At 55.5% G+C, this 26,755-nt stretch overlaps 1 protein-coding gene and 1 pseudogene across 9 annotated transcripts in view; both read right to left on the bottom strand.

Moving 5' to 3' along the window:
* Positions 1–1,250: 1,250 nt before the first annotated feature.
* Positions 1,251–26,755, bottom strand: part of KIF21B (kinesin family member 21B) — a 54,560-nt gene continuing 29,055 nt past the window's right edge. For 4 of the 9 annotated variants that reach the window (XM_074032240.1, XM_074032253.1, XM_074032221.1 and 1 more), the window contains 21 exons: positions 24,701–24,808; positions 24,082–24,150; positions 23,331–23,563; positions 22,990–23,137; positions 22,553–22,747; positions 22,357–22,458; positions 21,149–21,314; positions 20,875–20,926; positions 20,679–20,736; positions 19,391–19,596; positions 19,239–19,313; positions 16,684–16,797; positions 14,881–14,919; positions 12,802–12,938; positions 11,384–11,564; positions 9,077–9,241; positions 8,642–8,759; positions 7,355–7,525; positions 6,589–6,788; positions 5,867–6,073; positions 1,251–5,444 (listed from right to left, as the gene is read on the bottom strand). In XM_074032240.1, the coding sequence (XP_073888341.1) occupies positions 5,974–6,073; positions 6,589–6,788; positions 7,355–7,525; positions 8,642–8,759; positions 9,077–9,241; positions 11,384–11,564; positions 12,802–12,938; positions 14,881–14,919; positions 16,684–16,797; positions 19,239–19,313; positions 19,391–19,596; positions 20,679–20,736; positions 20,875–20,926; positions 21,149–21,314; positions 22,357–22,458; positions 22,553–22,747; positions 22,990–23,137; positions 23,331–23,563; positions 24,082–24,150; positions 24,701–24,808 (2,637 nt within the window). In that variant the 3' untranslated portion in view covers positions 1,251–5,444; positions 5,867–5,973. The remainder of the gene's footprint in view (positions 5,445–5,866; positions 6,074–6,588; positions 6,789–7,354; positions 7,526–8,641; positions 8,760–9,076; positions 9,242–11,383; positions 11,565–12,801; positions 12,939–14,880; positions 14,920–16,683; positions 16,798–19,238; positions 19,314–19,390; positions 19,597–20,678; positions 20,737–20,874; positions 20,927–21,148; positions 21,315–22,356; positions 22,459–22,552; positions 22,748–22,989; positions 23,138–23,330; positions 23,564–24,081; positions 24,151–24,700; positions 24,809–26,755) is intronic. The other 5 variants (XM_005540369.4, XM_045394644.2, XM_005540370.3 and 2 more) reach the window with 3 other exon arrangements.
* LOC141409683 (uncharacterized) lies at positions 3,348–4,125 on the bottom strand (annotated as a pseudogene).

Genomic DNA, 26,755 nt, shown 5'->3' on the forward strand with positions numbered 1-26,755 from the left:
TGGCAAGTCAGGACAACTCCACCCACGTGTGTCTCCTTCCATGGCCCAGGGTCCCTCTCACTCACCAAGGCCTTTCTGTGAGGACCAGAAGCCTCTCTAGAGGAAACCTTCCCCAGGAAGCCTTTGCCCTCCCACCCACGGTGACTTCTGCCACCTACAGACTCCAGGAATTCCCTGGCCGAGCACCTGTCACAGCCAGGTGCTGGACAAGCAGCAGGGGACCTGTGCAGGCTGAGGAAGCAATTTGGTTTTATATTTGGGAAACAAAGCAAAGAGAGACCCCACTATATTCCTGATACAAAAATCAGGAAGTTAAGCTTTTTAATCAGTCGTGGCTGGTGATGAAGATGTGGACTCTCCCTGAGGAGCCTCTCTGCCCAGGGGATGGGCCAGAATCTCCGGGAGCTGGTGAAACAATTCGTGGTTATCAAAAGGGAAATATGGGTTCTTAAAGACTGAAAAGCACTGATCTAGGAAAAAAATTATGGTCACACATGGTGGCTCATGTTTGTAATCCCAGCGCTTTGGGAGACTGAGATGGGAGGTAAGGCTTGAGCCCAGGAGTTCGAGACCAGCCTGGGCAACATAGTGAGATCCCATCTCTACTCAAAAAAAAAAAAAAAAGAAAAAGAAAAAAATTACCTTTGTAGAGCTCTTTTCTTATATGATCTTTTTATAGTCTTGCCTTCTTTCCATAAGTGGCAAGGGACTGAGACACATCTGGCATGCACCACACACAGCGCAGTCCAGGCCCTAGAGAGGCACATGTTACATTATCAAAAGGCAAAGGCTGCTGTGTTCGGGCAGGTTTAGATGCAGATCCTGGCTCTGTCCTTACTAGCTGTGATCCTGGGAAAGTCACTTCCATCCTGAGATCTTTCTCATTTCATAAAACGAGAATGTCACCTGTCACACAGGGCAGTGAAGACACAATGAAAAATGCTCTGAACAGTGCCTAGGATATAGCAGGTGGTCCACAAATGCTGCTGCCCACTCTTCCAGCAACTGCATCTGCCTCCGGAGACAACATATGGAGTCTGGAGGAGAATGTGACACTCTCGAAGCTCTCTGCTTTCTAACTGGTGAAGCCCCAAACCCACAGCTCAGGAAGTTCTCATCAGGCTGGGCCCAGCCCCAGAGGCCTGCTGCACCCATTCACCCACCCACCACCACCACCAACTCCCTCTCCAAAGGTCCCAGCCAAAAGTCAGCAGCCCCCCGGAAGGGGGCAGGGGACACCTCCACAGACATTGGTCATTCAGGTTTTATTTATGACAACTTCTTAGAACACACACATCCAATCTAGGAACAGAAATGTACAACATGAGGCTTAAATAATTTCATACACTATGTACAGCCATCGGCAGAGGTACAAAACATATATACACCTTGTGCTAGTCACATCGTGGAGGACAGCAGGAGTCTAATGAAGCCTGCAGCCTGGGCAGGGCATGATTGCTAGAAAAGAGCTGGTGGGCAGGGCAGGGCCCTGATTCATCTCAGGGGTCTTCTCTGACCCTCGGCTCTTTGTGAAGCAGTTTCTACTTCCTATTTCCCTGCAAGGCCCTCAGGACATGGTTCACGGGACTGAACTGGGGTGTGATGGGGGCTTCAAGATCATGAGTGCTGGGGATGGGGCAGGGGACAGAACAAAGATATCAAAGAAGACACAGAACTTTCCCTGCAAAATCTGTCCTTGCACATAAGACGGCAGGGAAGGATCTGGGAGTCAAGAGAGGAAGGCCAGGCCCAGGAAGGCCTGTGGGGCACTGGCCACTGACCAGGAGGCTATGCCAAGCGAGGAGAGCAGCGAGCAGTTGCCTGTTTGGGATGGCAAAGGGACACATACCACAGGTCCGGGACACACAGTGGGAGGTCACTGCTCCTGCAGGGCAGGTTCTGCCCACACAAACACGATGGTGAACAGACCAGGCACAGGCAACAACCAGGGGATATGCCTGCTCCCAGCCCAGACCACATCGGGGGATGCCCCCCAGAGCTGAGCGTTAGCAGGGCAAAGAAGTGTTATGTTCCCTAACTTCACTGCAGCCGCCTGCCGGTGTCTCCCTCCACCACATCAGGCACATGAGAAAGTCCCCGTGACCTCGTGTTTTCCCCATGTGGTTTTGTGCTTTAAACTGCCCTCTGCCCAGGCCACACAGCCCCAGACAGGCGGCAGGGCTGGACAGCTGAGGATGAAGAGATTCCTAGGCTGAATCCAGGGCGAAGCCATTCCCAGATCCACCGCTGTCCCTTCCCAAGGGGCTGAAGGTGGCACTCTGACCACCTCAAAGGCTTGGGTGTGCCAGCCTCCGCCTGTTAGTCTTTCCTCCTTCCTTGGAAATCTCGCAAGGCAGCTCCAGGCGCTGCCTTTGAGAGTTCCGGCTGCCTCAGAGGAGTCCGCCACTCACATGAAAGCAAATACTGAACTGACTGACAGTGAGGACGGGGCCCCGGCACAGGACTATGCTGAAGAGGCCCAAGGGCAGTGGGGATGGAAGACTCCTTCTATCCAGGGAACCCGCTCATAAGCTTCGAAAGCACAAAGTGGGGCTTGACCCAGGAGACAGGGAATCAGAGCAAGCTCTTCAGGCTCACTAGGGCTAGGACTCAGCCTGAACTCAGGCGTTTAGAGATTTGGGGTGCGGGGTTTAGAGAGCGCTTTACTCCTGGTCCCATGGTATACAGATGTGGCTGGGCCTGACAAGGCTCAGATCTTAAGATGGGCACAGAAGGGTGAGAAGTTAGCTGGCGAGTCCCAGAATTAGCACGAGCCATGGGCCAAGGCCTGGTCTGAGCAAGGGCAGCCCCCTGTCCCAGACACAGGCATCCCCAATCTCACTTTGGACAGAGGCAACCTGGGAGGAACTTCCCGGGCCCGGGTCTATCCAGTCTGCCTGCGGGACCCTGCCATTGTGCTCAAATCACAACCATTTTGTGCTTCCAACACTTAGGGTGCTTGTGCAGTGATTGGAGCTGGGGGCCTGCCCCCTAACGATGGACCCTGGACATCCCTGAAAGAGTGGGCAGAGACTCCAACTCTCATGGAGCACAACTTGGGGTGTCTCAGGGATGCTGGGCTCAGGGCTCCCGAAGGACTTCAAGTTTAGAGAGTCAATGACACTTGCCAGGACAGCAGAGCTGGCCCCGCCGTGAGGTAGCTGACCCATCGGAAACAGCGGAAAATGGGCAATGATGATGAGCACCTCTCGCGGGGCCGTAAGATCACACTTCGTGTGAGAACACGCCTTGCAGCTACAGTGCAGTCACCCCAGGTGGGGCATCCCCCGCCCAGCTGTGGGAGCTCAGGGGACAGAGTCTTATGTGTTTCTATCGCTTGTAAACAGTCATGCGGACGGATTCTTTCTTACAGGTTGCAAGGTCAAAACCTTCTGTTCAGGTGGGGAGGGATGGAGAGGAGTGGGAAGAGATTTGTGGCCACATCTCAGAGCTAAGGGGTTACCCAGCACCCCCAGGGTGGCCAGAGGAAGAAGGATTTCCAGTCATTGCAGACAGACTGTTCAGGTCCTGGGAGACCAGCATCTGAGGCAGTCTCCTTCCTGCCATCAGCAGGCCCAGACTTCAATACCACTTCCAGCAGGGCCAGCACCAGCAGGACAGCCTTCTTAGCCTCTGTGGCAGCTCCGAGGAGGGCACGGGGAAGGAACCAGGCCTCACTTAACCTCCACTGGGGCCTGCCTCCCCACAACACTGGGCGCCACATGGAGAGGGCTCCAAGTGCCCTGGCCCAAGATGGAGAGGAGCCAAGGGCAGAAACACAGAACCACCTCCGGTAAGTCCAAGTCACTGCGTCCTCTGAAGGGAGGTGGGGCTGGCTCTTGGCTCCCAGACTGAAGCCGGGAAGCACAAGACCAGCGAAGCAAGGGAAAAACAGAGTGGGCAACTTTGGGTGGGGGTGGGGCGGGGGAGAGGGATGGAGCTCAGTACCTCCCAAGGTCCACTCCTGTAATTCCAGAGTTTCCCCAACAGGGGGCGCCAGAACACTGATTTAACAACCTCCCCGGAGCTCGGTGTCCTGAGCTCGGTGTCCCCAGCCCCGGGGCAGAGGAACTGCCGACGCCCTCCTCCTTGATAACTTCCTACAAGGGAGGGCCTGCGCTCCATGCCAGTTTTAAGGCTGAAAATGTGTCTCCTGAATAACCAGAGAGAGAGAAGCTGGAGAGACTCCCCGGCCCAGTGCGGGGCTGCAGGGCTGGGGAGGGGCGGGGGCCAGGGTGCCGGGCCGTCTTCCCCATCCGAGCCGCCTCCCAGCAGACACAGCCCCCACGCTGCTTCCTACGTGGCCCACGCAGGACTCTGGGGTGGAACCCCGGGGCCTGGGCTGTGGGGTGAGCGCCCCCGCCTTCCCAGGGGCGCTGGGCACCAGACCTCGCGAGTGAGAAGACACATGTGGTGCCACGGGCATGGCTGGTGTAAGGCTGCCCGGCACGGGTGCCAGGCCCCGGGACGGAGGAAGGCACTGAGCGTCAGGCGGCCTAGAGGCCAGGGGGTACGCTAGAAGGCTCCCTGGGGGCTGTGTCGGGGACAGGTCCAAGCTGCAGCGTGAAAGGAGCAGCTCCCTCCTCCGCAAAGCAAACAGAGGCGGCGGCCCTGGAGGGCCGGGGCAGCGGACTCCCTTTGGAATTTCTGGCCCCCAAGAGCTGAGGGAAAGAATATATGGGAAGAAACTTCAAGTCAGTTTCCAGGAGGCAACAGCAAAAAATAAAAATAACAAAATAAATAACTGAAGTATTTCTGACTGTCTCCCCAAAGGAATCTTTCTAGCAGCTCTATCTTGGCCCCATCTGAAAGGGACCCCAGGGAATTGTTGGGGCCAGCTGGGGCTATCTGCGGGTGGCCAGAGGGTTAAGGGTTAGCTGCAAGGCCCAGCCGCCCACACCTGGTTTCCTTAGCTACCTGAGGACTATCTTTTTGGGCTCAGAGGCAGGTGCAGTGGCTCTAGAGGCTGGGCTGGGAGGCAGGGGGAGGCCAGCTCCTCGGAAGGGTGGGATGGGGCCAGGCTGCTGCACCTCCCCACAGGGCCCCACCACTGGGCCAAAGGCCTGAGAAAGGGGCAGAGCCAGTTCAGCAGGAGACAATGTGGCCAGGACCACTGGGAGTGGAACAAGAAGGGATAATGCCCTTTGGCTTCACAGCTTGATTTCCTCCCCAGCCCCTCTCTCACCCAGAGGCTCCAGAGAGGCAGGAGAGGGACTGAGGGAACAGTGTCCTGTGGGAAGGCCAAGGGAGAGGGAGGAGGACAGGAGAGGGGGCCACGCCCTCTGTCCCCAGGGCAGCTGGCCCCATCGGCTGGGTCACAGCTTCCCTTCCATGCTGTCCAGGCTGCCGGGGTCGAGGGTCCGGGGGCATCCCTCTGACCTCACTCCTAGGGTGGGCCGCTGTGGGGTAACCGCCGGACACTCCAGAACTTCACCGTCAGGTCACTGGGGTGGAGGACAAAGTGGAGGGGCGTGGGTCAGCTCTTACAGTGAGCTCGGCTGGCTGCCCCCAAAAGTAGAGGATGAACTGGATTCCCCAAACTCCCCAAATGCGGTTGGGGCTGGGAGGCAAGCATCGCTTACGGGGAGGTGGACTGCAGGTGGTGGGGTGCTGGGCAGATGGAGAGGCCTGTGCACTCGGAGGCCCCCGGGGGAGCTTTGTCATGGGTTTTTTTTGGGGGGATGTTTTGTTCTGTCCAGGCCTGAAGTCTCCCCCCATCTGCTCCCTGGCACCCATCTCCTGGGGCCTGTCCCACTGTTCATGCTCGGGAGAGGATGATGGGAGCAGGAGGGACAGGCAGGGCACCTCCCTGGGCCAGGCAGGACAGGAAGGGAGAGGAAGAAGGAGGAGTAAAATAATCTCATACCGTTAAGAAGCAGCTCAGATCGAAGTGGGGAAAGAGAGGGAAAAGGAAAGAGGGGGAAAAGGAAAGAGGGGAAGAATGAGAGAGGAGACAGGGAGAGATGGGGAGGGTCAGGGCAGGGTGGTGGCGCGGCCCTTTATGGCCAGGACTCGGCGAGGAAGGCAGGGGGTGAGTCCAGGGACGTAATTCCACAACTTTACCCGGCAGTCACTGTGGGGGGAGAGAGGCGAGGACAGAGAGGAGAGGTGGGAGGAGATGGGAAGGGGAAGGGAGAGAAGGGACAAAGTCGGAACAAGAAAGAAAGCCGTCTGAGTAGCACACCATGGGACAGAGGGCCTGGGGGCTCCCCAAGCAGGGGGCCAGAGCAGGAGGCGTGTGTAAGAGACATGGTCTGGGGACTGGCAGGGCTGCTCTGTGCTCTGAGAGATACCTGGACGGGGGAAGACAGCCAGGGCAGGGGAGGGTAGGAAGGGCTTGGAGACAAGCGGGCAAGGCCTGGCCTGGGGCCCAGTACCTTCCCCCTCCCCTGCCTAGCACAGTGCCCAGCATATGGTGGGCACCCACTGAAGGCTGGCACAGGCTAGGTATGCAAAGGAGGCCACCATGGAATCCGCTCTGTGAACCGAGCCTGTGGGGACAACTGCAGGGCCCTGAGCCTCCCAGCCTCCCCTGCCCATACCAGGAGATGAGGGGAGCAGAGGCAGATCTCTCTGTCCAGCACCCACCTGGAGGCTGTGAAGATGTGCTTGGCATTGGTGCAGATGGCATTGATGGGGCTGTCGTGCCCCTTGATCTCACCGATGGGCGTGAAGTTGTCCACGTTCCAGACCTTGATGACACCCGCACGGCAGGCGCTGAGCAGCATGGGGCGGCCTGGGATGAAGGCCAGGGCGCACACCCAGTCCTTGTGTGCATTGGGGATTTGCTGCGGGAGGATCAGGGCTGGTGAGGGCTGGGGGAGGTGGTGAGGGAGAGAACCTGCCCCAGGGCCCCTCTTGCTAGTAGTGGAGCTACTTCCAGGGTCCCCTGGCCTCTAGACCTGCCACACAGGCAGGTGACACTGGTTCCAGGAGCCATGCTAGGTGGCCTGTGCTGTGGGCTTTAGGAGACCAGAGATGGGTCCCTCTGCTCTTCTTCCCAGGTTCAAGCCTAAGATCCTGCCCTGGCAGAGAACCCTTCAGCCCTCACATGGGTCAGGCTAAAACACAAATGCTCCCAGGAAAGGAAGTGGGTAACTGAGCTTCACATTCAAACGCAAGAGCTGAGAGCAAAGGCTTTGCTGAGGGCAGGTTGCCTAAGGGGGAGGTGTGGCATCAGGAAAGGCCGTGGGTAGGGAAGGGAGGATAGAGACAGTGGAGGAAGAGGGAGAACAGGAGGGCTTGGGCAGCTGTGAAAACCATCCGGCCTGGGGCCCAGGGTCTCCAAGGCTCTGCGTGTGCTATGGGAACCACCCCACCCGAGTCTACCCTCTCCCCTTCCTCCTGACCCCACCTGGATGAGCTCCTGCTGGTCTAGGTCCCACTTCTTGATGCCATTATCTCGGGAGCCACTGAACAGGATGTCTCCCTGGATGGCGAGACACTCGATGCCGTCGTAGTGCGGGGGCTCAAAGTTGTGAGTGGGGCCAATGGTGCCCGTCACACACTCACCCAGCTCGAACATCTGCGGGAGGAGGGGCCAGTAGGGAGAGGCCAAGTGGGAGGAGGGAAGGCAGGGCCTGCAGCACTGTGGACCCAGGGGCATGAAGACACAGGAGTCTGGCTAGGGTGAGAGCCACTGCCCTCTGGGGAGAGGAGCTTCCCAGCAGGTGAAGGTTCCTGGAGGTGGGGCTGCTCCTTCCACGGGCCTGGGAACACTGACGGTTCAGGTCTTGACCCTTCCCGTGGACACTGGGGCAGGGGTGGGGGGAGACCAAGTCAAGTAATGCAGGGGTGAATCAGCTCATCACGCCGAGACCCCACAGCTCAACAGGCAGCTGCTAAGGAGAAAGGCGGGTTTGGGGTGTGAGCCTCCCTCTAGAATTCTTTTGTTTTTTACTAAATATTCACCATAATCCCACCATCCCTGAAAATCCTGCTTCCTTCCAGTTTCTTTTTTGTTAGAGACTGAGTCTCACTCTGTTGCCCAGGCTGGAGTACAGTGGCTCAAACTCAGCTCACTGCAACCTCTGCCACCCAGGTTCAAGCGATTCTCCTGCCTCAACCTCCCGAGTAGCTGGGACTACAGGCACCCGACACCATGCCTGGCTAATGTTTTGTATTTTTAGTACAGACAGGGTTTCACCATGTTGGCCAGGCTGGTCTCAAACTCCTGACCTCAAGTGATCCTCCCACTTCAGCCTCCCAAAGTGCTAGGATTACAGGTGTGAGCCACCACGCCTGGCCTGCTTCCTTTCAGTTTCTGACTGGGTATGGACAGTTTTCAATGGCATAATCAGAGAGCAAACAAACTAGTGTTGTTTGTCTACTTCATGTTTGGTTTGCTATTTATCATTTTAATAGCTGCAATGTATCCCATTTAGTGGATTTTCCATAATTTGATTGTTATTCTATCCTTCAACATATAAGTTATTAATTTTTCACCAGTTACAAAATAATGCTGCAATCTATAACTTTCTGCACATAACTTCTTGCCTTCTTTGGGGTGATTTCTTCAGCAAACATCCCCAGAAGGCTTCTAATTTTTCGTGGGTACTCCCAAGGCAACAGAGGGCAAAGACTGGGGAGAGTGGAAGACCAGCCCTGACCCAGGCCTCAGAGCTGAGGCAGCCCCAGATACCTTAACGTAGTGGTCCTTGGAGCCAGTCACCACAAGGTCGTGCTGGCTGGCTGTCTGGGTGACCGTCAGGCACATCACAGGACCGATGTGGCCAGTCAGCTTGCCAACAGGCTGGAACCTGCAGTGGGAAGAGGCCCAGCCGGGGTAGGTGAATTAGAGGGGACCCTGGCTTGGGGTGGGGTGTCTGCCCCAGAACAAACAGGCCTGGCAGGGTACTCACCCACCCCCGCTTGGTTAAGGCAAGATCAAGAATCTAGACAACAGCTGCCCTGCATCCCAGCAGTCTCACTAGAGAGGGCACAGGCCCAGCAGCATGGGGGGAATAAAGGTGTTGCTGAGGTCCTACCCACCCTGGGGTGGGTCCCCCTGAGCCAAGACCTGGGGACCTTGCCTGGGCATGCCAACGCCCCCTCTCTCCCCAGGTATCACGCTGACCTGCTAAGCTCCCAGATGCGGACGGCATTGCCCGAGGCGGCGTACAGCATGGTGCCCGAAGGGCTGAGGGCGATCTGGTTGATCTGATGCTCACCCTGAGCACTAGTGATGGCACGGGTGGACGTGGCGGCACAGGCATCCCCTGAGATCACCTGGCCTGAGGATCTGCCCATAAGGGAGAAAGGCAAGGCCAGAGGTCAAAACAATCCATGTGCACAGTGCAGGGAACCCATAAAACGTCACTAAGACCAGCCCAAATAACCCACTTCTAGGAAGACTTCCTTGACTGACAGAGAAGAGCAATAGCTTCTCCCATAAGTGAGACCCAGGGGAGAGCTTCACTCCAGTCCCCGGTGAGTCAACTCCCCATGTGGCCTGCCTGTGTGCTTGGTCACTGGCTTGGAAAGATGGTAAGGCTCAGTCATGAGACTGGGTGTGAACCTGGATCTTCCGGAAATCAACCTCTCTGAGTCTCAGTTTCCTCATATGTTAAAAGAAGTGATTATACCCATTCTGTTTACTTTTTTTTTTTTTTTTCCCTGAGATGGAGTTTCGCTCTTGTTGCCCAGGCTGAAGCGCAATGGCGTGATCTTGGCTCACTGCAACCTCTGCCTCCCGGGTTCAAGCGATTCTCCTGCCTCACCCTCCTGAGTAGCTGGGACTGTAGGCATGCACCACCATGCCAGGTTAATTTTTATTTTTAGTAGAGACGGGTTTCTTCATATTGGTCAGGCTGGTCTTGAACTCCTAACCTCAGGTGATCCGCCTGCCTCAGCCTCCCAAAGTGCTAGGATTACAGGCATGAGCCACCACACCCAGCCTGTTTACATTTATTTATTTGTTTGTTTGAGATGGAGTTTCACTCTTGTTGCCCAGGCTGGAGTGCAATGGTGCAATGTCGGCTCACTGCAATCTCCGCCTCCCGGGTTCAAGCAATTCTCCTGCCTCAGCCTCCTGAGTAGCTGGGATTACAGGCATGTGCCACCATGCCTGGCTAATTCTGTATTTTTAGTAGAGATGGGGTTTCACCATGTCGGTTAGGCTTGTCTAGAACTCCCGACCTTAGGTGATCTGCCCGCCTCGGCCTCCCAAAGTGCTGGGATTATAGGCGTGAGCCACCACACCCAGCCTTGTTTACTTTTTTTTTTTTAAAGACTTAATTTTTTTTAAGGCTAGTTTTAGGTTCACAGCAAAACTAAGCACAAGATACAGATATTTCTCACATGCCCCTGCCCCCACACAGGCACAGTCTCCCCTGTTATCAACCAGAAAGCTGCCTGGGTTTTCATTATGAACCCATGTTGACATGTTGTATTGCCCAAGTCCACAGTTCACGTTCAGGTTCACTCTTGGTGTTGTACTTTCTAAGGGTTTGAACGAATGTATAATGGCATGCATCTACCATTATAGCATCATACAGAATAATTTCACTGCCCTAAAAACCCTCTGTTTATTTATTCATTATTATTATTTTTTGAGACAAGGTTTGCTCTATTGGCCAGATTGGAGTGCAATGGCACAAACATGGCTCACTGCAGCCTTGACCTCCTGGGCTCAAGCAACGTTCCACCTCAGCCTGCTGAGTAGCTGGGACTACAGGCACGCACCACCATGCTCAGCTAATTAAAATATTTTTTTTTGTAGAGACAGAGTTTCCCTTTGTTGCCCAGGCTGGTCTTGAACTCGTGGTCTCAAGTGATCCTCCTGCTTCAGCCTCCAAAATACCTGGGATTATAGGCATGAGCCACTGTGCCCAGCCTGTTTACTTTTTAAGGATCAAATTAATAGATTGTATTACAGTGTTAATGTAAGGATGTAGTATGACTTCTGGTAAAAAAAAAACCACAATCTTTATTTTGCAAGGCTCTTGGTCTCAGTTCTGCCTCCCCTGCCCTATGCCTGTGTGTCTGAGACTGTCGGGGCAGGGCTCAGGGCCATGACTGGGTGGTCACCTACACAGGCAGTGTCCAGCATGGCTTTGGGGGCTCGCCCTGTTTCCTAGCTCCTCTTTCAGACTCATAGGATGATATCTAACACACCTCAAGGGTCAGGGTTTGGGGGACTGCGCCATGGGTAGAGGCCAGGCAGGCCAAAAATTCCTCTAGTGGTGCTACCCCAGACACTGTCTCCCAAACCAAGAGATCTCACCTTGTATCCCAGGGTCAAGCAAGTTCATAGGCTGGTAATGGTCTTTGTGCCCATGTAGCTGGGCTGTGCTGTGCTGAGTGGGTCACTTGGGCTGGGAGCATTTGCACCCAACCCAGCCTGCTGTAGCCCACCACTGCGAGGCAGGTGAGGGGTACTCACGTGAGAGTCCGAATGCACTTGGCTGAGTCCCGGATGTCCCACACCTTGATGTAGGAGGTGGACACGGAGAACACAAGCCCCGAGTGGCTGCAGTACTTGATGGAGACCACATTGTTGGGGTGGCCCTTTAGAGCTGCGATCTCCTGTCCCGTAACCAAGTTCCACATCTTGCAGCTTCGGTCTGTGAGAGATGGGAGGAAGCCACAGGGAGGGGAGGGATGTCAGCCACTAGGGGGCGTAGCTCTGCCTCTGCAGGGGCTGCCCAGGGTAGGGGAAAGGGATCCAGAGAGCTCCAGAGGATGGAGCTCCAGTTCTGAGAGAGAGAAACACACACACACGTGTGCTCACTGGCATGTGTGTGTGCTAGTAAAAACTCAGGGGAGAGAGAATTCCCTCAGAACTTCAGACCAGGGTTCCTCAAGCAAACTTTCCACTAACACCAGAGTTCTGTGAGCCACACTGCTAAGGTGTCCAGGGCTAAAATAAAATTCTTAAGCTTTTATGATGCCTGTTCCTCCAAACGCTAATTGCTGACAAAGTAAATGAACCAGTGCAAGCAAATGTTATGGGAAAACTTGGAATCAATCAATCACACCTAGATTGACAGCTATCCCCCTACTGCCGTGGAGAGCTATATTTATGCTTGTGTTTTAGTATGCGTGTCTATTACAGACTAGTTCTGTTGGTAAAATGAATGAATGAATGAATGAGTAAATAAATAATTCTGTATTTACTTATTGAGATACGGTCTTGCCCTGTTGCCCAGGCTGGAGTGTAATTGCACAAACACAGCTCATTGCAGCCTTCACCTCCTGGACTCAAACAATCCTCCCACCTCAGCCTCCTGAGTAGCTGGGACTACAGGCACATGTCATTGTGACTAATTTTTTATTTTTTGTAGAGACAGGGTCTCACTATGTTGCCCGCCCAGATAGTCTCAGACTCCTGGGCTCAAGCGATTCTCCCGCCTCATGCTTCCAAAGTGCTGCAATTATAGGTATGAGCCATTGTGCCCAGCCTGGTAAGATGTTTGACTTTGTTGCTGTAATTAGGTAAGCGTGACTTTGTAAAGTGCTGCTGCGATCATAGGGAGTGCCTAGATGTATGAGCTGGGGTGATGTCGGGCAGTGCAAGTACAGGTGGGGCACCTGAGAAGCTTCCTGAAGTTTCCCTGGGAGCTCTGGAAGGAAGTGCTAGATGGAGCCACCAGGTCAGGTATGAAGGAAGGCTTGGCCAAGGATGCATGGGATGGAGGCCTTGAGCCAAGGTAAGAAACAAGGGTAGTAAGTAAATAGACCACCATATCCTCAACTCCTGGAGTCTCTATGTTCTCATCTCCTTTATAGACCACTCTGACAGAGGAAGCATGTGTGAGTAGGAGACCCCAACCCTACCTGGCTAGTTGGGGTTCCACGTACCTTTGGACCCTGTGAATAGCAACTCATCCGTGGCATCCAGGCAGAGGATGGGCTTGGTGTGGCCTTCGGCCATGGAGACGCACTGCAGTGGGGCTGTCCGTGCACCCTTGGCTCCTCCAACCGGGGAGATGATGCCCCTTCCCAGGAGAGAGGGAGAGAGGGCATGCTCATCAGCCAGTGAGACTGTGGCCAGGCTGATCAAGGCACGTGTGTGGGACGGGGACAGGGCGGGGAGGGGATGAGGACCTCATAACAGAGACTTTAAGGACTTCAGCCAAATTCCACCAAGGTCTGAGAGCCAAGAATGGGCTACAGAGTGGAGATGGCCTGTCTTAATCAGCAATCTGTCAGTTGCCATCCTGAGCACTTCTGGGCAAGCAAACCCTGTGCTAGGCACAGCTAGAAGGTGCAGGAGGTGGGGGCTCTGTCCACAGAGAGTTCCCGTCTGACAACGTCTGACCCAGATCCTGAGACGTGAATGCACCTGGGTCCAGTAGGGCAGGGCACAGGCCCGGGGGCTGGAACTGGGCCCTACAGCTTCCACCAGAAGCTGCACGCTGCTTCAGTTAACCAAGTGTGAGGGAGGGGTGCTGAGAGGGAGGGGTGCTCAGGCCGCCACTCCCATGCACCCTGATCCCAGTAAACCCTTCTGCCAGTGACTGCCTCTGGGGCTGGCATCTTCCGAGCAGAGAGCCATGTGCACACATACACACCCCTTCCGGACCAACGGGGCCAAACCTGTGACTGGCATTTACAAAGGGCCAAATCCCTTAGGGGCCGGCTTGGCTTTGGGGTAGGAGGTTTGGGGCTCTCTGGAATGGGGCTGTATGAACCCGGAATGACACCTCCTCGCTCCCACGATGCTGGGGCAGCGAGAACGAGGCCAGCCCAAGTGAGTGTGAGGATTTTGACACATCCAGCTTCCTGAGGTTCTGAGGATGATTTATTTTCTCAGTGAGCGTCTTCTGGGATGAGACCCTGGCTGAGTTATGTCTGAAAATATATCCTAGCTTTGTTTCTTTTCCCAAGAGAACGCTGCTCCTGACAGTGACTCTGTGGCCAAGGGTCTACTGAAATGATCAAGGTTTTGCCTGTGGTGCTTCTGGCACAGCTCCCCCCAGACTCTGCCAGGCCCACCCTTGAAGATGGTGGTCCGATATGTCCAGCTGCCAGCCGGGTGCCACACATGCACAAATAGCCCCCAAGCTGCCCCAGCGCTCCGCTTCTGACAATGGTTTGGCTTCGCTGCATGGCCATAGAACTATGTCAAAGGGATCACGCTCCCCCCGATGACAGCCTGGCCAGCTGGCTAACATCTTGTGGTGGCAAAGCCTCATGACCCGCAGTAAACCAGACGTCGACACCCAGGGCTGGAGGCTCAAGGAGCTGAGACAGCCTGCCAGGAGAGCCCAGGAAGCTCTCAGCCCATGAGGGGCCCTTGGCTGCCAAGGGCTTGGGCCCCCAGGGCCTGAGTCTTACTCCTCATTGTGGGGTGTGGTGCTGGGTTGGCAGGGAGAGCCAGCCTCCAGCCATCCCACAGGCTAAGGGAAGGAGAGGTACCTGCACATGTATGTGCCAAGAGGTGTAGGCAAGGGGTGCTGCCCCCATGGTGCCCCTCCCAGAGCCAGCGTCTGAAGGGCTCAACCCCAGCACAAGCTGAGGGAATCAGAGGACCCAGAGCACACCACCGGCACCCCCAAAAGGAGCAGCCCTCAGCACTTCCCCTGCCTTCCAGTTGTGGAGAACTCAGCCCCAGCCCAGCATCCCCTAGGCCTCCATGCTGCGCCCCTCCCTGCCCAGGTGAGGAGGGAGAAGAGAACAGGGCCTGCGACAAGCAACTGTGCACCCTCCCCAAGCCCCCAGCTCTGGCCGGCGCAGTCCAAGGCCTTGTGGCCACCCTGAGAGGGAGGAACCATGAGGGTGGGAACAAGTCTGGAGAGAGGGCAGCAGGGAGGGTAGTGGAGGGGCCGCATGCGGAGGACACGGGTGTCAGGCAGGAGGGATGCAGCGAGAGAGAGAGAGAAGAGGGTGCCGAGAGTGAGAGTGGGGAACCAAACACGAGAGACATTCTGTGTGTACCTCAGGACCTCCGACAAAGAGGAGTCGCTGTCATCAGACCTGGGGAGGGCAGAAAATTAGCTGGATTAGGGGGTGAGAGGAGACACACACAGAGGGACGCAGAGGCGGCAGCAGCATGTGGGGTGGTCAGAGGGCAGGTTATTCTCTTCCAGGGGAGCAGAGACAGGCAGAGGAATGAGGGCCTCAGGAGAGCAGGGGAGGAGGTGGGTGGGCTGGTCTGGGAGCTGGGACTCTCCCCCAGGAGTGGGCCGCCAGGGTCTCTCGGCTTGTAGGGGAGGAGCAAGGACAGGGCCACGGGGAGACATGGGAGCACCAGCCCCACCCGTGGGGAGACGTTTCCGGGGCTGTTTGCTGGTTCCAAGCTCTCTGGCTGCCCCATCACACAAGCTGAGGGCACCTGCCCCACCCCAGCAATGCTTGTACCTGCCCAAGGCTGAAGGAAGCCATGCCTGATCCTACCCCTCCCTGGGAGCTGGCTTCTTCCAGCAATTCCTCAGGTGCTCACTTATTTACAAAGCCCACTATCCCCAGGGGGCCCCCTGGGACAGTGCCTAGAAGCTGGCTCTGCACCATGCACAGGCTCCAAGACCGGGACCACTGGACAAGACCAAGGCCTCCAGAAGACCACCAGGCTGGGATGGGCAGAGACCTGCCCCAATCCTTCCAAAAAGGGGACCTACTGATTGTGACAACATGGAGATGGGCTAGAAGTGATCCACGGCTCTCCGCATAGCAGTCTGGGCCAAGATAGGTTTGGGGAAGGTGGTGTCTGGGGTGCCAGGTCTGCAGGGCTCTGACTCCTGGGCTCAGCATTCATCGAGTAGTATTTTGACCCAGGAAGGGGCATTTCTGTGGGGAGGTGGGTAGGGTGGACATCAGGTACTAGATACAAGGACAAGTATTTTCTAGCATGAGACTCCCCTGAAGGACACAGCAGTGTCGTCCCTGGGGCAGGGAAGCATTCAGGGAGCTAAGAGAGGAGCCCTCTTGAGGGCTGCAGAGAGCAAAACAGGACCAGGGTGGGCCCAGCAATGCTGGGGAGCCCAGAGCAGCACATGGAGGATAGGGTCCTTCCCGTTCCTGAGGCACAGCAGGCAGGGGCTGGAAGTCCCAGGCTCTGAGTGCAATTCTGCCACTTTCTAGGTGAACATCCCTGGCTCCCTCTCTGAGTTTCATTTCCTCTTATGTGAAACAGGGAAGACAGTTCTCGTGGTTGTTTTACTGCCTAATGAAATCACATATATGAAAGCAGGTTGTAAAGCACAGGGAGAAAGCCTTCTGAATGCAGGGGAGGCTGTTAACATAAACCACACCGTTAGTCATTACAGTCTTGCATCAGGAGCTGTGCATATAGGTGGACCTGAACCTGCCTAAGGAAGGCAATTTGGGGGTCTGGTCTCTTTCTGCTGGGAGAATACACAGAGTGGAGTGGCTGAAGCTGAAGGAAGGGGCTTCAAGCAGACCCAAAGCAGCAGCAGAGGTGGATTAAAGGGCAGCTCTGGAGAGCCCTCGGGCACCTGCCCCATGCGACCAGCCCGCCTGACTGCCCGGCCCCAATTCCTGTGGCCTCCTTCTTGCCCTCTCCTGAGGGCCTGGCATGCTCAGGGGAGAAGAAGGGCCCATGGTCAGTACAGGAAGGAGAGAAATGCCAGGAGAGGGCATCAGGGCGTCAGCTCTTGGCGGGGCTGGAACTTCAGGCTGGGGTTGGCTTGGCCGCCTGAGCCCTCCTCCAGCAAGGATCGTCCACAGGCTCCCCATTGCCACCTCGGTGCCCTCCCCGCCTTGCTCCTCAGCCCTGCTTACTTGTCCAGCGCTGACCCCTGGCTCTGATTACTGGTGAGACGAGAGAAGACATTTCGGTCATTGCGGGGCCGAGTGGGAGGGGATGATGGGGGTGTGAATCCCACATCTGTGGACCTGGTGAGTCGGGACAGAGGGCAGCCTGTTAGTGACCACCCCTGCCCACAGGCCCCCACTTGGTGCTGGGCTTCCACCTTCTGCCTTGGCTGTGAGGCCCGCAGGGCAGGGCCTGCTGTGCAGTATTCTCAGAGCTTAACACCCAATTAAACTCCTGGATGCTGTCTTTAAACATCAGTCCTCATCATTCGCAGATTCCATATTTGGGAATTCACCTATTTATTAAAATGTATTTGTGGTCAGGTGCGGTGGCTCATGCCTGTAATCCCAGTAAATTGAAAGGCCGAGGTGGGAGGATTGCTTGAACTTAGGAGTTTGAGACCACCCTGGGCAACATGGAGAGACCTCAACTCTACAAAAAGTAAAAAAATTAGACGGGCATGGTGGTGCCTGCCTGTAGTTCCAGCTGCTTGAGAGGCTAAGGCAGGAGGATCGCCTGAGCCTGGGAGGTGGAGACTGCAGTGAGCCCTGATCGTGCCACTGTACTCCAGCCTGGGTGATAGAGTAAGACCCTATCTCTAAAAAGAAAAAAATCCTCCTGCCTCCCACCAAGGCAGGTGGCAAGAGGCCATCTTGAGCCCCTGCTTTCCCACTATTTAGCTGTGTGCCACCAAACCTCTTAATTAAGTGCATGGACGAGAAAACCCTGAAAGTCGTCCTTCGATCTACAGAAGCTCTGTGGGCCTGGCCCACATGTGGGTGACCAGCTGGGTCCCTCCCTGCCATTCTGCATTGATCTCTTTTTCCTTTGAATTTCCTTCCTTCCTTCCTTCCTTCCTTCCTTCCTTCCTTCCTTCCTTCCTTCCTTCCTTCCTTCCTTCCTTCCTCCCTCCCTCCCTTCTTCCTTCCTTCCTCCCTCCCTCCTTTCCTCCCCACCTTTCTTCCTTCCTTCCTCCCTCCCTCCTTCCCTCCCCCTTCTTCCTTCCTTCCTTCCTCCCTCCTTCCCTCTCCCCTTCTTCCTTCCTTCCTCCCTCCCTCCTTCCCTCCCCCCTTCTTCCTTCCTTCCTTCTTCCCTCCCCCCTTCTTCCTTCCTTCCTCCCTCCCTCCTTTCCTCCCCACCTTTCTTCCTTCCTTCCTTCCTTCTTCCCTCCCCCCTTCTTCCTTCCTTCCTCCCTCCCTCCTTTCCTCCCCACCTTTCTTCCTTCCTTCCTTCCTTCCTCCCTCCCTCCTTCCCTCCCCCCTTCTTCCTTCCTTCCTTCCTCCCTCCTTCCCTCCCCCCTTCTTCCTTCCTTCCTCCCTCCTTCCCTCCCCTTCTTCCTTCCTTCCTCCCTCCCTCCTTCCCTCCCCCTTCTTCCTTCCTTCCTTCTTTTCTTCCTCCTTCCCTCCCCCCTTCTTCCTTCCTTCCTTCCTCCCTTCCTCCCTCCCTCCTTTCTTCCCCTCCTTTCTTCCTTCCTTCCTCCCTTCTTTTCTTCTTTCCTTCCTTTTCTTTTTTCTGAGATGGAGTCTTGCACTGTCACCCAGGCTGGAGTGCAATGGCGTGATCTCAGCCCACTGCAACCTCTGCCTCCCAGGTTCATGCAATTCTCCTGCCTCAGCCTCCCAAGTAAGTGGGATTACAGGTGCATGCTGCCACACCCAGCCAAATTTTTTGTATTTTAGTAGAGACTGGGTTTCACCGTGTTGCCCAGGCTGGTCTTGAACTCCTGAGCTCAGGAAATCCACCCGCCTCAGCCTCCCAAAGTGCTAGGATTACTGGCGTAAGCCACGGCATCTGGCCTTTCCTTTGAATTTCTAATCTCCTCTCACACGATAAGGCCTTAAAAAGACCTGAAAGCTCCCCAGAACCCATGGTCACGAAAAGGGGCTGAAGCACCTCACTGCAATGACTAATCCCAGCCACTATAAAGCCACTTGTATTGGATGCACATCAGCAAACAGTTTCCAGCACCTGGCTCGGCTATTCACTTTAAAGTGCATTATAGAGATTACATTTCTTTTTCTTTTTCTTTTCTTTTCTTTTTTTTTTTGTAGACAGAGTCTCGCTCTGTCACCCAGGCAGCAGTGCAGTGGCATGATCTCAGCTCACTGCAACCTCTGCCTCCCAGGATCAAACCATTCTTATGCCTCGGCCTCCCGAGTAGCTGGGATTACAGGCATGCACCACTATGTGGTGGCTGGCTAATTTTTATATTTTTAGTAGAGATGATGTTTCACCATATTGGCCAGGCTGGTCTCAAACTCCTGGGCTCAAGTGATCTGGCCATCTCCGCCTCCCAAAGTGCTGAGATTACAGGTGTGAGCCATCACGCCTGGCCCATTTCTTGAGTCCACACCTGACAGGGTGGGGAAGGGACCATTGGGTGAAGCTGAATGGCTCAGTCAAGCTGGCCCAGGTTATACTGTGCACAAGATGATCAACAGAGCAGAACATCACAGCCACTCATGAACCCAAGGACTAGACTGGTGGTGACTCTGGAGCAGATTCTAGAACACGATCTCACCTAATGGACTGCCCTCGGTCATAGGACTTCCTTCTCGTCAGCGGGGACGTCTCTGCGGCTCGAGACTGCCTGGGGCTGGAACAGAAGAGTCCAGTGAGGCCCAGACCCATCTCCATCCCTGCCCCAACCCACATTCCTGTTCCCGTCCTTACAAAGTGCTGCCCCGGGTAGGCAGGCTAACGGTGCGCGAGACCCTGTCCCGGTAATAGGGGTCTCGGACAGATAAGCCCACTCCATCCTCTTTGATCTCAACAAGGGAGGCCAGGGACTTGGTGATGTTCTTGGTGGAGATATCCAGTGGGGGACCCAGGCACTCGGCCGACACAGCTTTCATTTGGGCAGACAGCTTGGGTTCACTCTGGGAAAGGAAGAACAGGGTGGATCAACTTGCCCAAATGGCATGGCACATAAAGGGGAGCCAGGGGAAATTCTATGTTTTTTTTTTTTTTTTTTTGAGACAGTGGTGCAAACCTGGCTCACGGCAGCCTCAACTTCCTAGGCTCATGTGATCCCCCTACCGCAGCCTCCTTGAGCAGCTGAGACTACAGGCACGGACACCATACCCAGATAATTTTTACATTTTTTTTTCTGTAGAGATAGGGTCTCGCCACGTTGTCCAGGCTGGTCTTGAACTCCTGGGCTCACAAAATCCTCTTGCCTCAGACTCCCAAAGTGCTGGGATTACAGGCATGAGCCACTACACCTAGCCCTCCTGGAAATTCTAACAAGAGAAATGATGCTGTCTTGGCCTAAGGTAGAAGACCTGATGGAAGGACCCAGACAGACATCACCTGTGTTCCACAGCTACACTCTCAGGGTTTCTGGAGAATCCAGAGCAACTGAAATGGTTTCACTGCCCTTAGTTGGACTATGTAAACACAGAATGCCCAGCCTGACTTCTTTGCAGGTCACCAGCTAATCAGTTTACCTCAAAACTATGCATAATTTGCTATTCCCAGTCTGAAGCTTTTTCCCTCCTTGTCTCCTTAAAAAACCCTGCATCTTGCTTCAGTCTAATGAAACGGATCCCTCGCTATTAGGTAAATTTCCTTATTATTGACTCTCATATGGTGGAATTGACTGTGTGCATGTAAGATAACCAGACATGTAGAGGTAGGTTTTGACTCAGTGCATGAGGTAGAATCATGGGTGAGGGAAAGGGGATATTTTTGAAAAGCGGAGCCCCTAGTTATGGTGCTGTTGCTAGCAGGGTGGCAGCAGAGGCTAGCGGTCACTCTTCCACCTTCTACCCACCTCAGAAGGCATGGGCTGTAACAGGTTACCTATCTGGATAACCCCCAATTCCAGGCTAAATTTTCTTGGCACCTCCCTCCCAACTGGGGACAATATTGTATTATGGCTGAGGGACAGTAAGCAGGGAACAGGCTGTGGGGAGGCTGGCCCTGCTGCACCCACTGCCTGACTTCCAGCGGGGCTCACCTTGAACTTGAAATCATCATGGCTGGTGGACCCTTTCATGGTGAATGACTGGGAGAAGCTGAAGAAGAAGCAGAGAGAGTTCAGGATCCTGAGGAGCCCCCAAATTCAGGCTCAGCCCTGGGACCTAAGGCAACTCCTCCCACCAGCCCCAGGTACATGCTGAGAGCCAGCCTCTCACTCCAGCTTGCAAACTCACCTCCCCTCAGAGAACTCTGAGATCTCCTCATCGGTGCTGGCATAGCCGTTCTCTGTGGGAGGGCAGGAGGGAGGGAAAGGGGTTGAGAAGCCTCATCCAAGTGTCGGGGGAGGGATGATGGTCTCCCTCCTATATCTCACCCACTGGAATCAGACCAGGGCTCCTGGTGGGGGTTAGGGGTGGTTCTGGGGGAAGTGAGGGCCTCCTGGGGGTCCAAGTTCGAGAGCACTGGAGTGCCAAGGAGCTGGCAGCTTCCACCCGCCCCTACCCGTACCCTGCTGCACATTGTAGATGAGGGCCTGCAGCTCGGGGTGAGCCTCGGCCTTCTCACGCAGGGCGTCCAGGAGCAGATGGTTCTGGGAGGAGCCTGCCATATCTGTCTGCCTCAGTCGGCCCTCCAGCAGCCGGATCTGGGCTTCCTTTTGTGCCACTTGCAGTCCCTGGGGGCAGGGAACAAAGCCTGGAGTTACCTACCCCTCCTGACCTGGGGTTGGGGGTCCCCCATATCACACAACCTGCATCCCTCAAGACACCTTAGAGGGCTCCCTTCCAGCTCCCAACATCACCCTTGTACCTAGCACAGACCTGAGAGCGCTGCCAGCCCCCTTAGCTCCCACATACACACATTAAGTGACGGTCACCTTAGGACACACCCTATTATGGGCCAGGTTACGTCCTCCCAAAACTCATATTCATCTACAGCCAAGGAGAGAGGCCCCAGAAGAAACCAGCCCTGCCAACACCTGGACCTTGGACTTCCCACCCTCCAGAACTGGGAGAAAATAAATCTCTTGTTTGAGGCTCCCAGACTGGTACTTCATTATGGCAGCCCTAGCAAACTCATAAAGTCCCCAGACACAAAGCAGAGCTGAGAGGAGCTCAGTGGGGCCCAGGGCAGGGGTCAGTCGGCAGAGTCTCCTGTCTGCTTCCAGAGTTACACAGATTCACACCATGTAGGGTCTGTCCCCAGAGACCACAGGCCCCAGGAAAGAAGGAGGCGCACATCCTCTGGTTAGCTCTCTGTCAAGGAGAGAGGAGAGGAGCCCAAGAAACGTCAAGGGACACCTGATGTTCTGGTGTAAACCTTCCTGGGTGGAATGTGGTCTGTCTGTCGTTCCCCTACGCCCACATACACACACTTCTCCCTCCACCTCCAACAGACTCAAGCCCAGCACTGCTTTGGATAGGCTTGGGCCAGACACCCAGGGTCAACTTTAACAGAGGCCCTGCTGTGTGCCAGGTGCCAGGCCACATCCCTTACACACAGCATCTCGTTAAAGTCACACAGCAAGCTATAAGCTTGGTACGGTCATCCTCTCAGCTTTATGGCTGTGGCATGGGAGGTGCAGAGGTTAGGTGGCTTATCCTAGCCTGTGAGTGATGCAGGTGAGGAGGAGCCAGTCCCCTGGGCTTCACACTAGGGTATATCACAGAGGCATCTGTGCCCATAGAGACCCCTGCCCAGGTACGCTCCCAGCTTACCTTGTCAATGGATGCCTTGAGGAAGTTGTCTAGCAGGAGGCGGGCTTCAGCCAGGGAGCAGGAGCTGATGACCACGGATGTGTCTGTGGAGTCCAGCTCCTCCTAGGACCGGGAGGCAGAGAGCCCCGTCGCCTGGGGCTGCCCCTGCCACCCACTTCTCCCGCCTCTGCCCCACCAGGCCCAGCCTTGCAGATACCTTGGTCTCTTCTAGCTGCACGATGGTGGCCTGGCAGTCGGTGATGCTATCATTGATGTAGTCAATGTTGGCTGCCAGCACCTCGATCTCCTCGGCCAGCTCCTGTAGCCCCTTCTCTTCCTCGGGGCTCTCAGCCTGCAGCCGCTCCCGCTTCTTCCGCAGTGCCTCCTGCAGGAGGAACAGCTCCTCCCTTTTCTGGGGTCGGAGGGGAGGGTGGTGATTGTGATGAAGGAGAGGCCTCAGGTAGCTGCCCAGCCCTGCCCATAGCTCCCACCACAGGCTGGCCTGTGAGGTCCCCCCAGCACCTCGGGATTCCAGAGCAGGCACAAGGAGTAGAGGGAGGTGGGGCGGGGAAAGTTTGAAGAGCCAGAGAAGTTGGAGGTGACAGAGGATAGGCAGAGGGGTGGGATGGGAGAGAAGGGGGAGGCAGGGTTCACCTTGATGAGTCGCTCCATGTCAGCCTCCAGGTTGACAATGGTCATTCTCTGCATGACGATGTCGATGATCCGTCGCTCCAGGGACTGCCACTTGAGCCTTGCTGCCTTACTGAAGCTCTGGCTGGCCCCCTTCTTCTGGAACTTCTTTCTAGGAGACATAGGCAAAGGGGATTGGATGGGACTCCTTTTAACCTCTACAGCTCCACTGAACCCCCTACCTGGAGCTGACAGCCACGGGGACCCAGAGCACTCCCAAGAGCTTCCCTCTTCCTCACCCTGGTCCTGCCCCATATTCCCACCCCCTCTGCCCGCCAGGCCAGAGGACTGCCAGTCCACCTTACCGGGCAGGCCGGGTGCCATTGACAGTGGGCGCAGGGTGGTCCCCCAAGAAGTGGTTGATTTTGCGGTTCCACTGGCGCACGATGCTGGAGACGGAGCGGGCCCCTGATTCAGCCTCAGATGAGGTAGTGCTGGCCGACACCTCGGCCCCAGAGTCCAGCATGGGTGGCTTTAGTCCTGCACGCCCTGCCACCCGCTCAGACATGGGCTTGGCCAGGCGCCTCAGTGCAGAAACCTGGGGCAGCAGGGAGAAAAGAGGGAGCCGGTGAGCTGGGTGGCCTGGAGCCACACAGAAGGGCCCAGGTTGGGGTGCCAGGCAGCAGGAACACAGAGGCTGCTCTGTGCTGGACTGGGCTTGGGCTGCAAAAGGGCCAAGGGATCTCTGTTTGATGTGACATGAACACAAAAGAGGCTGTCACCTTCTTTTTTTTTTAATGCACAGCTCAGGCATCTGGGAATAGGCCTACAGTCTGCCCTGCAGCCTGAGCTCTTGTTGAGAAAGGCCCTTCTAATAGGTTGGACACAATTTGGACACCAACTACACTTGCTGAATGGAAGTAGGGAGAGCCAGGGCCATAAGCAGGGCTTGCTTCCCCTCCCTGCCAGCTCTGGCAGAACTGGGAAATGCTTCCTTTACTCCACCACGAGGAAGTTGGAGGTCCAAAAGAGAAGGCAAGCAACGCACGCATGCACACTTGCACACACACATGTGCAGCAGGGCCAAGGCCTCGTCAGCCCCTCCAGTGAGCTCACCTCCTGGGTCTTCCTCCTCAGGACCATCTCCTGCTGCCGCTTCTGGGACTCCAGAGCTCGGATCTGAAACTGTGGGAGACAGAAGAGGGCTGGGCTCCACACTCAGACACCTCAGCCCTCTCTGTGCACAGGCTGGCTAGCTCTGTAGTTGAAAGCCTGGGCTTCAGGGTGATTCTCATGCAGCCAAACTCTTGATAAAGTGGGACCCAGAGTTGAGCTCCCCTCCCCAGAGGTTGCAGTGAAGTCTGCTTTCTCCACAAGGGCAATTTCCTTAGCCTCTTCTTCCCTCCAGTGAGGAGGAATCCTGGAGCAGAGGGCTCAGCCCTACTGGGGCTTCTCTGCAGGGCCTGAAGCTGCACATTTCCGGCTTGTTGGTCACCTTGAGCAAGTTCTTTCCCCTCTCCAGGGCTCAAGTCCCTCCTCTTAACTAAATATGGGGGCTGGACCAGAAGCCACAGGGTCTCATCTTTCTCTGACAGGCTGCACTGTCCTCCAAGCACGACCACTACCACTTAGGACAGTGGAGATTAAGGCCTGCTTGGTCAGGAGGGGCAGCCAGGTGCACCAGGAGGCTGGCTAGGGCCAAAGGCTCCTTGGAGGCTCAAGGGCCCCCCCTCACCTCCTGTCGCCGCTGCTCCTTCTTGAGCTGTGCGATCTCCCGGTTCCTCTTGGTCTCCACTAGCCGCCGCCGCTGCTGCTCCTCACGCATCTGCTTCATCAGGGCCACCTGGGATGGGCAGAGGTGATGGTGGTGAGACAGGACTGGGAGGCAGGTGGCCCACACTCTCCAGGGAGGGGCCAGCTCTGAGGGCATGGAGCAGGGACAGTGGCAAGCCAGGCAACCCTGGCTTAGGGCCTCAGGGTCTGAAGTGAGGGGTTCTACCTCCCACTCCTCCATAGGAGCTGAAGCCATCTGGGCAACCTGCCAAAAGGAGTGGTCTCACAGCCAGCCCAGCAGTGCAGGTGCCCCACTCTGCAGGGCCCAACTGTGGCCCTCGCTGCTTGGAATGCCACAGCCCCTGGTGGCCCTCACCCACAGCCACTGTCCTGTGGCCATTCCAGAAACAGTCTGGGTTGCTGGAGGCAGCTAATCCTCTTCCCTACTGAAGGCTGAGCTGCAGACAGGGCTGAGGTGAAGGTCAGGGCCCTCATGGCCAGGCTCATGGTGACAGCAATAAAAACCACCATTATTTACTGAGATCCGGCTATATGCCAGGCACCCTCCTCATGACAATCATGAGAGAGACATTATCGTTCCTGTTTTATAAACAAGGAAATGAGCCTCAGAGAGACAAAAGGACTTAAAGTCATAAAACTAGTAATAGATGGCCTATTCCGAAAACAAATCATTGCCTTCCAGTCGGCTTTTCCTGCAGCCCCAGGGATGACTCCATGGTAAGTCAGCAAAGCTAGGGACCAAGCACAGAGAACCTGGACCCCAGAGTTGTTGGAAATGTAGCCAAAGGCACAGAGAGCACCATTAGTGTGGCCGGACGCAACTCTATGTGCTGGGAGGCCACTGACCTGGGGCCCTGTGGCATCTGCCTCCCTATTCCTGGTGCCCAGAACATACAAGTGTAATGTACACAGGGCTTTGGACACCTTCCAAGTGACAGGGGCATGAGAAACACATGACAGTTGATCCTTCCTCTGCCACTGAAGCCTCGGACATCACCAGGAATGTCATCAATCTGCCCTGCCCTCAGAACAGTCAAGAAAGGAAACAGGCCGAGCGCGGTGGCTCACACCTGTAATCCCAGCACTAGCACTTTGGAGGCTAAGGTGGAAGGAATGCTTGATTCTAGGAGTTCAAGATCAGTCTGGGCAACATAGTGAGACTCTGTCTCCACCAAAAATAATACAAAAACTAGCCTGGTATGGCGGTGTGTGCCCATAGTCCCAGCTACTCAGGAGGCTGAGGTAGGAGGATTGCTTAAGCCCAGGAGGTTGAGGCTGCAATGAGCTGTGTTAGCGCCACTGCACTCCAGCCCAGGCAACAGAGCAAGACTCTGCCTTTAAAACAAAACAAAACAAAAGAGAGAGAAAGAAGAAGGAAATGGCATGAGGGAGTGAGTTAATGGCCAGCAGGGTCAGCTTCTCTCTGGGAGGGTGGGAGGACAGGCAGGCTCTGTTGGGGTGAATCTGCAGAGAATAGGAGGGATTGCTTGCTGTTGGGGCTGTGGGGTCCAGAATGAGTGTTCTCCCAAAGGACTAGAAGAACAAGTCAGACCCTTGGCTAAAAGTGGACCTGAAAACTCCAGCATCCCAGGAGCTGTGTGCAAACCCAAGGTGTCAGGTATCTTCTGGGGTCAGGAGCTTAAGGATTCCTGCGGAGGTGCTATGTCTTCCTGGTCAAAGACCCATCCAGCTGACTTTGCATGTGTGGCCAAACTCCATGGTGGCTACCACAGAGGCAAAGGTCTCAGAACAGGTGAGCACATTCCAGGCACACGACAAGCAGGAACAGGCCATGGTACCCGAGACTAGCATCACTCCACAGGTTTAAGGATAAGGCATTGTGGCCTCTCCCTGGGAGATGCTGTGGCTGCAAGCTCCACCCCAGTTCCATTCTGTGAATCGCTGGGGCCCTGTAGCTGAACAGCCATGGGAGGATTCTGGGGCACTGGCTCTCACAGTGTCTGGTTTGAATCCTTGGCTGCTGCACCCTCTGTCC

This window comes from Macaca fascicularis, chromosome 1 (assembly GCF_037993035.2).
Source record: "Macaca fascicularis isolate 582-1 chromosome 1, T2T-MFA8v1.1".
Taxonomy (NCBI): domain Eukaryota; kingdom Metazoa; phylum Chordata; class Mammalia; order Primates; family Cercopithecidae; genus Macaca; species Macaca fascicularis.